This window comes from Botrytis byssoidea, assembly GCF_014898295.1.
Source record: "Botrytis byssoidea strain MUCL 94 chromosome Unknown BBYS_003, whole genome shotgun sequence".
Taxonomy (NCBI): domain Eukaryota; kingdom Fungi; phylum Ascomycota; class Leotiomycetes; order Helotiales; family Sclerotiniaceae; genus Botrytis; species Botrytis byssoidea.
The window spans coordinates 1,162,069-1,177,044 of record NW_024065844.1 but is presented as its reverse complement, the minus strand read 5'-3'; the positions used below and the strand labels follow the sequence as shown (position 1 = coordinate 1,177,044).

Sequence of the window (14,976 nt, the reverse complement as noted above, 5' to 3'; positions counted from 1 at the left end):
GAGATTGTTTCCAAGGGTCCCAGGAAGTAATGTCAGCTTGAATAGAGAGCAGTCATTGCATAGTGATATGCCCCCCCCCCATTTGAACCTCCCTCAGGGTAACTCAGAGTATCAAAAATGCCTAATCACAGAGCCGTAAAGTTCGGCGCTCACTCAAGAGTTCGAGAGATACGAATGCCATCGAGGCAAATAGCAAGAGAAGGACAACTGGTCCTACGAAGAACGGTAGTATTATAAATCTTCTTCTTAAAAAACTATATGAATCAACCAGGGCGCCGAATTTGATTAGTAAATTTGGATCATCCTCAAATGGCTTGTCCAAATATGCCAGGGCTGATGCTATTTTCGAGATTCATTACTTTCAATCTAGACTCCGGCTTAGGTATATAGATGCTTATTCCTTGTAACGGGAACAAAAATTGTAGCAAGTTCAATTCGATTGAATATTCCCTTTGACAAGGAGATCTCGAGGCAACAGTCTGGTGACTTTAACATCGTCATTTAAGACAGATTCAGCTTTTTTCAACCTGGCTTATACAAAGAAATAAAGTTTACTGAACATTCTGAAATAAGCTTTTTTTCTCTTGACTCATTGAGGTCATGAACTTCAATTTTTGTTCATTTGAAATGAGTGAATTGCAATTGTCCAGGCCCATTTGAAACTACGAAACTACATTGTATCAGCTCCACTAGAACTTCGAGATGTCATTATCTCAAGTAATCTAGTTCTGTGGAGTCAAATATCCGATCTCTTCTAGATGAATGGAAGCCAAATCACAAAAGACATTTGGACATCATCATAACTCGCCTTTGAAAACAGCCTTCCCATTCATGTTTCCTACTAGTAATTTGTAACTTTTGCTTATCTTGTGAGAATAGTACAGATGATTGATATAGAGTGAAAACTTGTCGATATTCGGAAGGAAACAGAAAGCCAGAAAAGGTATAAACTAAACAAATCGCATGCTTTTCAGCTTGCTGCTTGAATCAATATCCCCAGTCTAGGAACACTTTTCGATCGAGGGATCACATTAACACGCAAGCAAAACCCTATTGTTTTGAATATTGGTTATCATAAGCTTGGAAGGAAGATATGTATCTCAACGAGCTTATTCTCAGTACGTGCCGCAGATGGGATCGGAAATGATGACCGGCTGACATCTTAACCGAGGCATCAAGGCATTCTTAGAAAAAGGATTTTCTCACAGAATCTTAGATCATTTTAGAGATTGCCAAGAAATACATTATCGGTTTTCAGTATCTAGACCGCCTGTAAGATCGGTCGACTCTAACACTGTGTGGAAGATTAGTCCAATTGCCAATGAGGTTGAAGAGATTGGATCTCCCCTCCCGCACTCTTCTAGACTGCCAATAATCAGATCTCGGATCCTTTACCTTCTTATGGTTTGATTCATTGTCCAGAGAGCCTCTTGAATTGTAACAATGCGCTTGGCATTCACGATTTCAGGAGTGAATAGCAAAGCTGCGACGCATCATGATGCATGGGGAGATAAATTGTGCCTCGAGTTACGTGCCGAGACCATACTTGCGGCGTTGAGATCTATTGTGTGATTCAATGTTATTTAAATCTTCTTTACTACGATGGAACATTCTCGTTACTTATGCTCCGATCTCACTTGCCTGTAAAAGCCTCATATGTTGAAACTTCTACTGGGAACGAGGATAATTCTGTGACTCTCCTACTTTATACGGCACACGAAGAACTCCTAGAGTCTTTCTGTCGACTCTACGGCGTTTTCAGATAACCTCCTATGTTTAGATGGGTATATAAGGTCCTATCTTTCCTATAAATGGGACAATGTCTTCAACCACTTCTTTCGATAATTTCAGCGATTTGAACAGAATCTGACAAAACTGCTCAACGCCCGCAGATGCAAAACTTTTGACCACCATTTGCGATTGTTTCTTAACAATATCAACAACCTAAGGGCCTTCGAGATCTAGTTCCTATATATTTTACGCTACAAATTCAAGTTACATCTGTGCCGTTGTCAAGATTATGTCTTCCCGAAACTCTAGACGTTCTCAAGTTGGTCAAAGCTCAAGCTCTGGAAGCTCAAGACCTTCAGCAGCCCAGGTGAGTCAAGGATACCCTTTTATCACCCACTATTTGTTATCAGATTCCTCAAACTCTCTATTGCACTCATGGACATGGCCCGAGACTCTTTTTACAGCTCTTTCATCGCTTTCCACAGGCTACAGGACTAACATTTGACAGGAAAGCACAGCTCGACTCATCGAGACACTCAACACGCACAGTGTAAATACGCTCACGGAGCTGTGCAGAATTGAACGAATAGCAGCAGCTTCTAATGAAGAGGAATTAATTCTCATTCGAGCTCCCTTGACCGCAGCTTGGACTGACTATGTCACATCACACAATTTACTCAACGAACTCCGCAATTTGACTTCAAATTACCCCTTCAGCAACGATTTACTTGACGATGCCAAATGGAGAGTGAGTAACGATCTGAACAGTAACAGAAGCTGGAATTATGCCTGGTTGGTTTTGATCAAAATATATAATGAGTAAGTCCTAGGCGTTCAATCCGTGTATCATTCGTGTAAGATGAAATGAAAACATGTATTGATCAACGCATTTTAGTGGGATGATACAGACACATGCGGAGAGTGAAGCGGCAAAACTAGAAATGTGGGGAGATCGATACCCAGAAGCCGAGGAGGCGGCTCAGCTCGCCGCTTGCTTTGTGTATGAGTGGCAAGAAGCTCTGGATCATATGTTGAGACATTGGGAGACTCCTCCAACTGATTCAGGATACTAGACTCACTACTTGTGTATCTTTTAGGTACTGATGAGCAAGTAAATGAACAGGTTCATTGAGATTCCAATTTTTAAACTCAAGGGGAAAAGGGGTGGTGGAACTATTTGGAGGCAGATTAAAATGGAACGCCGCAATTTTTCCATTGTCTTTTCCTTTATTCAGATTCAGTGGGCGGAAACAGGTTTTGATTTATAGAGCTATTCGCATTTTGTGCAAACAGAAAAATAGATGAGATTTGAGTTATACTGTTTTTATTCTGCACACCATCCATATCCAGATTAAGAACAACAATTCGACTCAACTGAGAGCTTACAGAAGTACAGAGCAGTGCAAATGACGCCATTCCAAAAAGAAAAGAGATAAAATGAATACGCGAAAACAATGCTGTCAGCTCAAAACTTGTCTGCCACCCTGCTTTCCCATACATTGAGAAAGAAAATCCTCTCGTAAAGTCAAGAAAACCGTTGCAAATTGATGAATAGTAACTACACTACCTCACGTCATCTTGAAAGCCATGCGCGTGCCTTATGAGGCTCATTTTCTCTTTACACCACGATACACGCCGCGCTAACGGATACGCGCGGCACAATTCCCAGTATGTGACTTTATATCTATGATTGATCGTAATGATGACACCAAGAAGCCTATAAAGGTGCTTAGCTTAAGTAAGTCGAGGCTAGTTCATAGTTTGACTCTTCAAGCACACGACACATTGACAAGGTACCTACATATTGTGTGATGGGGTGAGAGACTTGAGTAATAGGATCAGCTCAGCAGGGCTGTCTCACAGTAGAAACTCACGTTATATGTGATGGTGAGGGTATAAGCTCTGTGCAAGACTGGACGTGACATACTTGTTTTCCGTATCTCGTTTAAGCTTTAATGGTACAGCATCTCATTGGCCTAAGTGGTGTATAATACATAGTCTCTGGTATGTGCTATGCTGAGATCTTGAGGTCGTAGAAAGACTGGATGGATTCATACAGCTCCTTGATTCGAAAGATGAGAGGTTCTGTAATAGAGCTCAACTACTCAATACAATATCAAACAAAGCCCGATTTGATTATGTAGAATGACGGAAGAAAAACTCAAACTTACTCGCAAAATTCCATTGCTCAAAATGCCTTCCCTTCGATGACTTTGCCTTCACTTCACTCAGAATTCATAAAGACTTCTTATGAATGATGATAACATTATCTTAAAAATACCATCAAAATGACCACCAGGTAGTTGATGATTAATTAAGTGAATACTAGGTACTGTAATTTGTGAATTCACCTTTGATATATTTGATGCCTTGAGGCCTCATCCTTTGCTATGTCGTCCGAACACTCTCGAGGGCCAGAGAAAAACAATTTCCGCTAGTGAATCGATGGAAAGAAAACTAAAGGAACGTACCTATGTATCTCCTACGCAAATCCTTTTCCTCAACTTTTCTTCTACAAAACAACAACCACCCAAGATGTTTCCCATCATGGTGTCCCCCGTCATCTCGTCTTCTGAGCCAGCCAAGGAAAACAAACTTACCAGAGCTTGGAAAAGAGTGTCTGGTGAATCTCAAGCAACCGATTTGAAATTGCCAGGCGGAAATTTTTCAGATGATTTGAGACGCACTTCAACGGTTAATTCTAAAGGAATGAAGCCCCCTCTTGAAACACACAAAAGACGTGCCAGCGCACAGCTGGAGCTGACTACGAAGAAGATGGACACTGTTGGAGAAGAAGCCGCCGGTGAACTTGGAGGTTTTGGTGGACTTGGAATCAATTTCTATGATCATCTTGGTAACAAAATTGCGCCACAGGTAGTTGTACCTCCTGAAATATCCAGAAGTCAATCTCCTCGAGCGCCGGGTACTCAGAAGCCCATTTCGCCGCTTCCAAAAGGTAGGTGCCTTCTTTTCCTCGTCATATATTGACCTACATCGCTTATCGCGAGAACCTACCTTGACAGAAGATTGATTTTTGTTTCGTTCTACAGATCCGCCTGTAGTTGCACGATCACCTTTAGTAATTCGCGAATCCTTCACTCGAAACTCCAGCTTTCCTGAAAATCAAGACCCAGAAGCTATTGTCGATAGCGACGCTTTCCTTGGTAGTCTTCTCGAAAGAACCCTACGCGAGCAATCCGAAGCTCTTTGTCCAAGTCCAACGGGGAGCAGAAAGAGCTCTATCCGCCTCAATACACCAAAGAGTAGTCGTCAAGTCTCTGCTGCCAAGCCAATTACAACTTCTGGTCCCTTTGGAATGAGAAGTTATACGGCACCAATGAATATAACATCTTCGTCTGAGCTCACGTATACACCAACCCGAGGCCCAAAATTGGGTATTACAACATCATTACCACATTCGCGAATTTTGAGTTTGCGAACACCGAGCGTTACTGAATCAGAGGTGGTAGATTGTTTTAATTCAGGAATTATCAGTAAAGAAAATAGTGGTTTTACTCCCGAGTCCCTTACAAATGAAACGCAGTTCCCACTAAATTCGAAGATTTACCGAATCCCATCATCCCCTACAATTGCCAAGCGCTCTTCCCGAAATAAGCCGTCTAAGCCACAACGTGGTGAGCTTTACTTCTTCGAATACGAACGACAAAAGATTGAACAACTCGTTGCGCAAAGTAAAAATCGAAATTGTACAGAGCATCAAGATTGTACCGATTGTATTGAGAAGGAGTACGCATATTACGAGAACAGAATCATGTCTACTTCAATGCCCCCAGAACGTCGCCAACAGATCATGAAGGCTAATAGATCTATTCGCAATATCAAGAATGTGAGTTGAACTCTTTCTCTCGGTCTTCCGATTATGCTAATAATTTGCAGGAGCTTGAAAACCTTCTTGAAGATGAACTCATTACTTACGAGGTGTATGAGCTTATGGTTAGCAAACTTCCCTCGGAAAACAGCTTGAACTCGACCTCTTCTCCTGCGCCTCGTGCCAACGTCGCCATTCCAGCACCAGTTGCTCCAGTCGCCGCATTCTCACAATTGAATGTCAATAACGATAACCCTCCACCATCATACCAATCTACTCCAAACCTTCCTCCCCGCGGACCGACCCAACCACCTGCTCGACCAGAAGTCGGACGCGCCACCGCTCTTTACCGTTATACCGAACCTGAAGACTGCAACTTCGATGTTGGTGATACTATCATCATCTACGAATACATGAATGATGATTGGTGGATGGGCAAGAATGAAAAGACTGGAAGAGAGGGTGTGTTCCCATCGAACTACGTCCAGAAACATCAAAACCAGTCACCCCAGGGCGCCTATTATGGCAACGAGAAGGCCACATACAACCCATATGGCTCTCAACAACAAGGAACCGTACCACCCGGACCAAGCAACCCTTACAACAGCTCCGTTCCCCCAATGGCTGTCGCAGAACAACCTACCGAAGAAAAGCCTAGTAAGGGTGGAGAGATGGGTAAGAAGTTTGGTAAGAAATTGGGCAATGCCGCTATCTTCGGTGCTGGAGCTACGATCGGTGGAAATATTGTTAACTCGATTTTCTAAATATTCTGGTTGTCATATTTCCTGAAGCAAAGATTTTCCGACGTCTACATAACAATTACTCGGGGGAGAAAAGACAGACTTTTCCTATCTCCAAATATCGATAGGGGTTTGAAATATTTACAGCTGGGTTCTTCACTCTGAAGGGTCACAATTTTCGAGTCGGGAGTTTTCTTATATCACGGCAATGCATGTTTTGATTACAGTGTTGCTCTTCTCGGTTTCATATTCTCGGAGTTCTGGCAGGAATTGAATCCTTTTCTGTATTTGCGGTTATTGCACTTTCTATGAAAGGACTACTGGACTTTCTTAATATTGTGTTTTGGGATTCACATACAGATTACTTTCCGGTTGTACCTAGAGATACCTGATTACTGAATAAAACGAATGTTTTATTTATTAATGATGAACATTCTACCAATATATCATTGTGATACGTCCATCGTGATAGTTTCTCCTTTAAATGGACAATGAGCCACATCACGTGTAGATAGCAGATAGATAACGGCATTGGAAGTTGTCGACGTCACTGTCGCTGTTGCCCCGCATTGCATAGAAATATCCCACCTATGCATGCTTTCATTCCTCCTCGTTCATCTCTTTACACTGACCAACAATTTCAAAAGAAGCTTCATTACATCAAAACCCAAATCCTACGAATATAATCACAATGCAAGCTCAACATGGACACAGCGCAGCTTGCTGCAATATCCCACCTATTGTATCAAAGGGATATGAACAAAAAGGAAAATATGAGACTATTGGTGGTTTAAAGACTTGTCAGTGTTCGGTCTCAATTGAATATCAAAAGCAATCTGCTAGTATATCAGTCAAACAATCTTGGCTACAAATCTTTCCTTGCCTCGACACCATGCTCCATTTCATACCCATCTTTCAGCTCTAGCTAATACGACCCCGTTCCAGACGTTACTGGCCCAGCGGATGCAACAAAGGCCATATTTATTATCTATGATATTTTCGGCTACTATCCCCAAACCATTCAAGGCGCCGATATCCTCGCCAATGCCGATGAACATAACAAATACCTCGTTTTCATGCCAGATCTCTTTGAGGGAAACCCAGCTGATCTCAGCTGGTATCCACCTGACAATGAAGAGAAACAACAGAAGTTAGGCAATTTCTTCCAGACGACGGGAGCTCCACCAAAGGCTGCTGGAAGAGTTCCGGATTTAGTGAAGGCTATGGGTGAGAAGTATTCGTTAATTGAGAAGTGGGCTGTCCTCGGGGTGAGTGATTCTTTGATCAAAGAGTTCTGTGACTTAGGATGAGGTTGAAGGTCTGTGGATTGAAGCTTTGTAGCTAACGTGTGTTTAAAATAGTTCTGCTGGGGCGGTAAAATTGTCTCCCTTACTACTTCTGCCTCTTCCAACCCTTTCGTGGTAGCTGCCGAGTGCCACCCCGCTATGGTTGATTCCAACGATGCAAGCAACATCAAGATTCCTACTATTCTGTTAGCATCAAAAGATGAAGATGCGGAGGAGGTGAAGAAGTTTGAGGCAAATCTCACTGGCGAAAAGCATGTTGAGACTTTCAAGGATCAAATTCATGGGTATGTTACTTCCACTCTATGTGCAATTTCTATGTGCTGATATTTGTGGGAATAGATGGATGGCTGCACGCTCGGATCTTGAGGACGAGAGAGTCAAGAGAGAGTATGAGAGAGGATATAAGACGCTCATTGAGTTCTTTGGAAAACATCTTAAGTAGGAGCTTTCTTCTTGCCTTTGGCTACAATTCAATCCGCCAAGAAAGTTCGCTGAGGTCTGCAGGGCCAATAAAGCTAGCGGAGCAAAACTCTGATAAAGATTCGGTGAATAAATTGTTCATATTGCACTCTTTTGTTTGCGAACAAAGGCATTTTGAAACACCTTGCATCGTAAGCACCAGTGGAGACCATTTGGCCTGCTGCCAAAATGATTGTGACCACTAAGCCCACAGTACCCATTACTAATTGCGTCAATTTCCACCATTCAAACTATAGAGCCTGTCATGAACTTGCTGACTTTATGTGGATCATGATTGTGCAATGAACTATCTAAATCGATCTTTCTTCTATTGGGACGGCCGTGGATCATAACCTTCACTTTTTGTGCCTGTTTTTATCTCACAGAACCCTGTATAATCACGATTCTTCACTTCCGTTCCCCCTCCAAGAGCACCACTTAAGCAACAACACTTGGCTCATAGTACACACAGCACATCCCCTCAACCCCCAAAGTCTTTGCCTCGCTTTTGAACCATCTATGTGCTTCACAGGAATCCTCGTAATATTTCATATCCTCCAGATTCTTAAACTCAGTCTTTGCGACCACGGAGAAGCCTTGGGTGCGGGGATCGTTGGCTTGAGTTTCGCCAGCTTGTAGGGAGACGATGTAGGGGGCTGATTCCTAAAAGCGAGTGTTAGTTAGGTACGAGGGGGAGAGAACGAAGAAGGCTGATTACCTTAACGGCCTTTTTAGATAAGGTCTCGTAGTTCTTGAGCATGGTGTCCCGGGATGCTTGGGAGGGTACTTTGAACATGGTTATGCGGATTATGCCTGCCATGTTTGCTGTGTATAGAATGAGTGAGGTTTGAGGATTTTGAGATATGAGATGGATGTTATGTTACAAATTAGTCGATCGATTTCAATTTTATGATTCCAATTTATAAAAAATAGAAAGGAAAAGAGAATCAAAAAAGTACTTGGCCGGACTGCTTTTATATATCAAAGAACTTGTGGAAAGGTTCGAACTACCAAGCTACCAATGACTACTACTATGAATGCCTCGCACCAATTGATAACAGAACGGATATTTGCGGCTTCAGCTGACGCATACAAAAAGCAATGTGCAATCGAATTCTTCCAAGCAGTGAAGCTGGGCTCAACATGGATAGCAATGCGCGCTTGTGCGACCCGAGGGTATCAGAGCGATGCTGAGCTGAGTAGTTGGTGGGGCTGTGGTGTGCATATGTACGTGGTGGGTTCTGCTGAGGGATGGTGGGTCGAGAGGGGTTTGTGGGGACGGAAATGTTTCCGCGAGACGGGGATGATGTTTGAAGATTCGAGAGAGATTGGAGATATAAAGAGGGATATTGGATGCTGTTTTGTTATGTTGTATAGATTGCTGAGTTTCGCAGAGTGGTAGGTACTCTTGCGGGAGTCACGTAATAGAGGGGTATTTAGAGCACCGTAAGCTTGTTCTCAGCCAACGATCAAAATCCCGAAGCTCATCAATTTCGATTTGATGAGACGCGTCGATGATGTATAATAACGCGTCGATAACGCGTATTGGATCAATTGATAGGTTATCGAGAATTCGTTCTTATCTATCTAAAAGTGTGCGATTTCAGACGAAGAAGCAATCTATTGGTGATGTGGCTGTATTGGACATCCAAGTTTCTGCAAAGCAAGGCTGTCTGCGGATCTTTCGAGGTAGGATTTGGTACAACCCCAGCCTCAGCGGAGATATAACTGAAGTGATACCCCGCAATGACTTGTTGAAGGTGTTAGTGATCTTTGAGATTGATTTTTCGTCAAAATCGCTGTATTCCAAAACTTTCCATCTCATTTAGAAATGCCCCTTACGGAAAGCCAACCTACAAATACGTCGGACGCTCTCGACGCGCTTCGAGCTCTGTACGACACCGGTAAATATGCAGATATGAAAATCCGTTGCGAAGAGAAAGTGTTTGATGTTCATCGCGCGGTAGTTTGCATCCGATCACCGGTGATTGCTGCGGCTATGGATGATGATCGTTGGGTGTGTGACAGTCCAGCTCAAGATGATGTGCATTTTCTCACCAAACTCTAGGAAGAAGCTGCAAAAGGCGAATACCATATGAGTGACGAAGAGCTGCCGGTCGTGGAAGCGATGATTAATTATTTGTACTGTGGAAATTATGATGATCAGGTAGCCTTGGGAAGTGAAGATTCGGATGATGATTCGCAGGTTGAACCGCCGTCGAGTCCTCCCAAACAGGTGACAGAAGCAATCATATTTGGACAACGACATGAGATAAGGCGACAGGCTTTTGGAGGATTTGGACAGATGGTTCCTCAAGTTGCTCCCCTTACGAAACCATCATCATTACTCTTCAATGCCAAAGTATATATCATCGCCGATAAATACACGATCCCGGCTCTCAAAAGCCTAGCACATGAGAAGTTTACAAAAAGCTTGAGAGACCATTGGAATACTCCAGAGTTTACTGCTAGTGCAGAGTTCCTTTGGGAAAACACTCCTGGGTCTGACGTGCTACTCAGGAGAGCTCTGGTCAAAACTGCTGCGACATACATCAATGTTTTACTTGATAGAGGAGAGTTTGTGGAGTTTATGTCAGAACATGGAGAATTTGCTGTAGGGGTCATGAAGAAAATAAATGGAAGAGATGACTTAGTTGGGACCACTTCCAGTGTTGACCAAGGGGCCAGGAATTCCGGAAAACACAAGATGGTGGCGCTACCTAGACCTGCGAGGCAATACTTCTAGCTTTTTGACGAATTGCTCACAATGATGATTATTTGAGGTCAGTGGTAGTCATCTTTGTGTACGTCTGAATAAGCTATACCAAATATTCTTTTCAAAAACCTTTATGTGATTTATGTATACAGAGTGGAAAAATTAGAGTCTAAACCGATCGTTTCTGTAAACAACCTCTAAGACCATGAAGTCGCATCAAGATCTCCAAGCCATTGACACAAAGAACAACTTTAGTGATATCAAATCATATGATTTTCCCAACAAGTAAGAGTAAGCTAGCCACTGATTCAAGTTTGAGTCAACCTACAGTCACAATAAACACGTGACTTAGGCGCCCAGATACTTGCCATTTCTTTGTTCATAACTTATCTCAATATTCAGAATCTCTTCGTCGATAAAACGTTTTTAATTAGAATTCTAAATAATATCTTGATCCTTTTCATGGTGGTGTTGTGGCTTATTAATAATCGAATTTTTTTCGGCTAATCAGAGATCGGGGGGAATATTTATTTCTTTAAGAGTTTGAGAATATTTGGTTATATTTTTGATAAGAATTTAGAAACCTTTAATAAAAGAATTTCGAAGGTATACTTATACTCTTTAAATCCAATTTATTTAAAAAGTAAATATATAATTCGAAAACCCTAATTTTCTAGTATTTTATGAAATTATATAATAATAATATATTAATTAATTGAATTTAAATATTATTAATAATATTTGAATTATTATTATTAAAATATAATAGAAAAAGCTATAATAAATTTCGAAATAAATATCTTCTATTAATTTCTATCAATTTCTATTAATTTCTATTTTCTCCTATTTCTTTTTAATAATCTCTACTAATTTCTTTTAACTCTTTTTAATTTTTATTAATTCCTATTATTTTCTATTAATTTATAAGTGTCTATATCTTTTTTTATAATAATCAAAATAATTAATATTCTAATAATTGATATTTTAATAAGCTTATTTAATGTATTATCATTATTTAGTTTATTACTATTATAATTATTTAATTTATTATCTGAATCTTTAATTATTGTTTTTAAGCCTAAAACTTTTAATATTTCTATTAATAGAATATCTTAATTCAAATTTCAATATATTTTAAATATAATAAATTAAAAGGGAATATCATTTAATAAATTTATAATAAATTAGGCTTTTAATAATATATATAATAAAATTAATGATATTTCTAAAGTATAATAATTAAAATTCAAAAAGACTTTAAATCATATATCTATTGAAAATATAATATATAAGAATATTTTTATGGAATATTTTAAAAATATATTAAAATAAGAATTCATTACTTTTCTTATTAAATCAAAACTTTAAACTTTCAATACAAATATCTCTTTAAATGAATTTTATAATATCAATCTCTTTAATATTAATTAATTAATAAAAAAAAAAGCTTTAATTTAATCTTTTATTCTTATAATTTTTATTATTAATAAATACTTTTATTATTCTAATTATTTAAATAAATCAAATATAGAAAACTAAGATTAACAAATCTATATAATTATTAATATAATAATATATATTTAATTTAAATATTAATTAAATTATTTATATAATATACTTAATTTCTATTTAATAGATTATAGAATTAAATATTATTATATTCAAATATTTTTTAATTTTAGAATTTATAATAATTATAATTATTATAATAATTAAATAAAATATATAATTTTTATAATTAAAAAGAAAATCAAAATATAAGGAATCATTTATAAATAATAATTATTTATAATAATTTTAATTTCAAAAAAACTAAAAAAAATAAAAGTTTTAACTATATTAAAAGTATAAAGAATTTGATTATAACTATATTCATTTTCTATTCAGAATTTCTATTTTTAAAATTTAAACAAGCTATATATAATCCCATAATTTCTATAAACTTCCAAGATATTTTTAATTCTATTAATTTTATAATAAATTTATTTTTTTGTTAAATAAATATTTATTTTATATATAATATATTTAAATATATATTAGAAAATATTATTTAATTAATATTTTAAAAAACTAATTTATACTCTAAAATACTTTATATAAATATATTTCTATTAATAAAATAAAGTATTAGTAATTCAATGATATTTATGTAAATAAGGGAATTATAAATAGAATTTATAAGATTTATAATAATATCTTTAAGATACAATTAGTCCCTTTAGAGCTTAACGAATCCATATCATTTAATTATATTATTAATCTCAAGTTAATATATAATAATCAATTTATAATAGTTTATATATAAATTATTAAAGTTTAGTAATCTGAGTTTATTAATTCTTATAAATATAGAGAATAAATACTTAGATTAACTTTATGATTTCATATATCTATAATAGTTTAGAATATTATAATTTATATTTATTTCAAACCTTTCTTTAACAAAATTAGCTTTTATTATATATAAACCAACCTTCTAAATTTAAAATAAAAGAAATAAAAAAAAGATTTATTCAAATATTATTAAATATATTCTTTATTATCTCAAATATTTAATACAAAAATTATATTATTATTTCATTATATATTATAGAAATATTTTAAAATAATTAATAATATATATCAAATAAAAGAAATAATTGAATTTATTAAAGAAATTATTTAATATATAATGCTAATTGAGTTCCTTAAGGTAATAAAAATAATTCAATAAAAAGCTTTTATTTAAAAAGATTGGGATAAAGATAAAAAAATTAATTCAATTTTATTATTATATATTATTTATTTCAAAAAATAGAAATATATATAATAATTAATAAAATTATTAAATATAATAATATTAATATTATATAGTGAATAATAAACTCATTTATACTTTTATTCTAAAGAATTAATTAAATTAAATATAAAAAGGAAATACTTTATTATAAATAATTATTTATACTAGAAAGATATTCTTCTAAATTATAATATAGAATATTTGTTTTATTTTTTATTAATTAATTAAGAAAATTGTGAATATATAAAACTATTGCTTTTATATAAAAATATATAAATCTTAATTGCTTAAATTAATATATCATATTATAGAAACTCAATTTATAATATACATAAAATATTTAATTATATTTGTTTAATACAATCTCTCTTAATATATTCTTCAAAAAAAAGATTGAGGATATATTCGGAAAAACACTATATCTAAGTATATATAATTTATAATATTATAAGAATATTCTTTTTTTGACTATAAGATTAGCTCAAAATAATAAAACTGATTTTAAACTTATAGATTTTGAAAAAGAAATTTATTTATTTAAAGATATTTAGGAAAATAAAGAAAATATATTAAAAATAAAGATAAGATTATTCAATAAATAATATATACTTAAAAAAGAAAGATTTTAGAATATTCCTATTAAGAATATAAAAGAATTAATTTAAGTTTTATATATATTATTAGAACTTTTAAATATTATAATAAATTCTACTCAGATATTTGATATATAGTTAATAATAATATATATAAAACTTAAATAATTTAATATAAATTTATTATTATTAATTTGATTTAGTATTCATTAATTCGATTTTTAATAATTTATTATTTCTATTATTTTCTATTTTCTTTTATTAGCTTATATTAATTTTTATTAACTCCTATTAGCTTCTATTAATTTCTATTAGCTTCTATTAAATCTTTTGAAAGATAAATATTAAATTATAAAATATATAGTATAAAAATATATTATTTAATTAATCCTATTTTATAATATATTTTCATTAAAATATTTTTTATATTAAATAATTAATAAAAATCATTATAATATTTATATAATTATAATAAATATAAATTAAATATAAATAAAAATTATTATAATTAAATATTAATATTTTTATTTAATATTTAAAAAGAAAAAAACTATTATATTATTCTATAAAATTAATTAGTTTTATACATTATATTGATTATAATAATTGATTTTATACATATAAAAAAGGTAATTATATTCTTTTTATACTATATATAAGTGAATAGATTATATCCTTTTCTATAAGCAATTTAATAATAATAAATATAAATCAAATCAGAATAAATTACTTATTATAAATCTTAATTAAAATAACCTAGTATTCGAATTTACAATTATAATAGAAATATATCTCTTTTTTTTTAATAATTATTTCCCAATT

At 34.9% G+C, this 14,976-nt stretch overlaps 5 protein-coding genes across 5 annotated transcripts; 4 read left to right on the top strand and 1 right to left on the bottom strand.

The window, feature by feature from the left end:
- Positions 1-2,020: 2,020 nt before the first annotated feature.
- On the top strand, positions 2,021-2,804 carry EAE97_001791 (uncharacterized protein; the record flags this gene model as incomplete). The annotated part of the gene is made up of 3 exons (XM_038872302.1): positions 2,021-2,098; positions 2,240-2,550; positions 2,627-2,804. The coding sequence occupies 3 exons, from the start codon at positions 2,021-2,023 to the stop codon at positions 2,802-2,804; spliced, it is 567 nt and encodes a 188-aa protein (XP_038736860.1).
- A 1,474-nt stretch (positions 2,805-4,278) lies between these two features.
- Positions 4,279-6,324, top strand: EAE97_001790 (uncharacterized protein; the record flags this gene model as incomplete). Its single annotated transcript, XM_038872301.1, has 3 exons — positions 4,279-4,687; positions 4,782-5,578; positions 5,629-6,324. The coding sequence occupies 3 exons, from the start codon at positions 4,279-4,281 to the stop codon at positions 6,322-6,324; spliced, it is 1,902 nt and encodes a 633-aa protein (XP_038736859.1).
- A 667-nt stretch (positions 6,325-6,991) lies between these two features.
- EAE97_001789 (uncharacterized protein) lies at positions 6,992-8,142 on the top strand (the record flags this gene model as incomplete). The annotated part of the gene is made up of 5 exons (XM_038872300.1): positions 6,992-7,100; positions 7,246-7,568; positions 7,662-7,891; positions 7,947-8,045; positions 8,112-8,142. The coding sequence occupies 5 exons, from the start codon at positions 6,992-6,994 to the stop codon at positions 8,140-8,142; spliced, it is 792 nt and encodes a 263-aa protein (XP_038736858.1).
- Positions 8,143-8,192: 50 nt separating this feature from the next.
- EAE97_001788 (uncharacterized protein) lies at positions 8,193-9,031 on the bottom strand. The gene is made up of 2 exons (XM_038872299.1): positions 8,785-9,031; positions 8,193-8,729 (listed from the first exon to the last, which is right to left on the bottom strand). The coding sequence occupies exons 1-2, from the start codon at positions 8,884-8,886 to the stop codon at positions 8,505-8,507; spliced, it is 327 nt and encodes a 108-aa protein (XP_038736857.1). The 5' UTR covers positions 8,887-9,031; the 3' UTR covers positions 8,193-8,504.
- Positions 9,032-9,897: 866 nt separating this feature from the next.
- Positions 9,898-10,812, top strand: EAE97_001787 (uncharacterized protein; the record flags this gene model as incomplete). The annotated part of the gene is made up of 2 exons (XM_038872298.1): positions 9,898-10,083; positions 10,135-10,812. The coding sequence occupies 2 exons, from the start codon at positions 9,898-9,900 to the stop codon at positions 10,810-10,812; spliced, it is 864 nt and encodes a 287-aa protein (XP_038736856.1).
- Between the last annotated feature and the right edge of the window lie 4,164 nt (positions 10,813-14,976).

Bases quoted from the DNA above. Each gene is read 5' to 3' on its own strand.
- EAE97_001788 (XM_038872299.1), bottom strand. From the start codon at position 8,886: ATGGCAGGCATAATCCGCATAACCATGTTCAAAGTACCCTCCCAAGCA. The intron at 8,730-8,784 runs GTAATCAGCCTT...ACTCGCTTTTAG, and splicing joins TATCTAAAAAGGCCGTTAAG to GAATCAGCCCCCTACATCGT.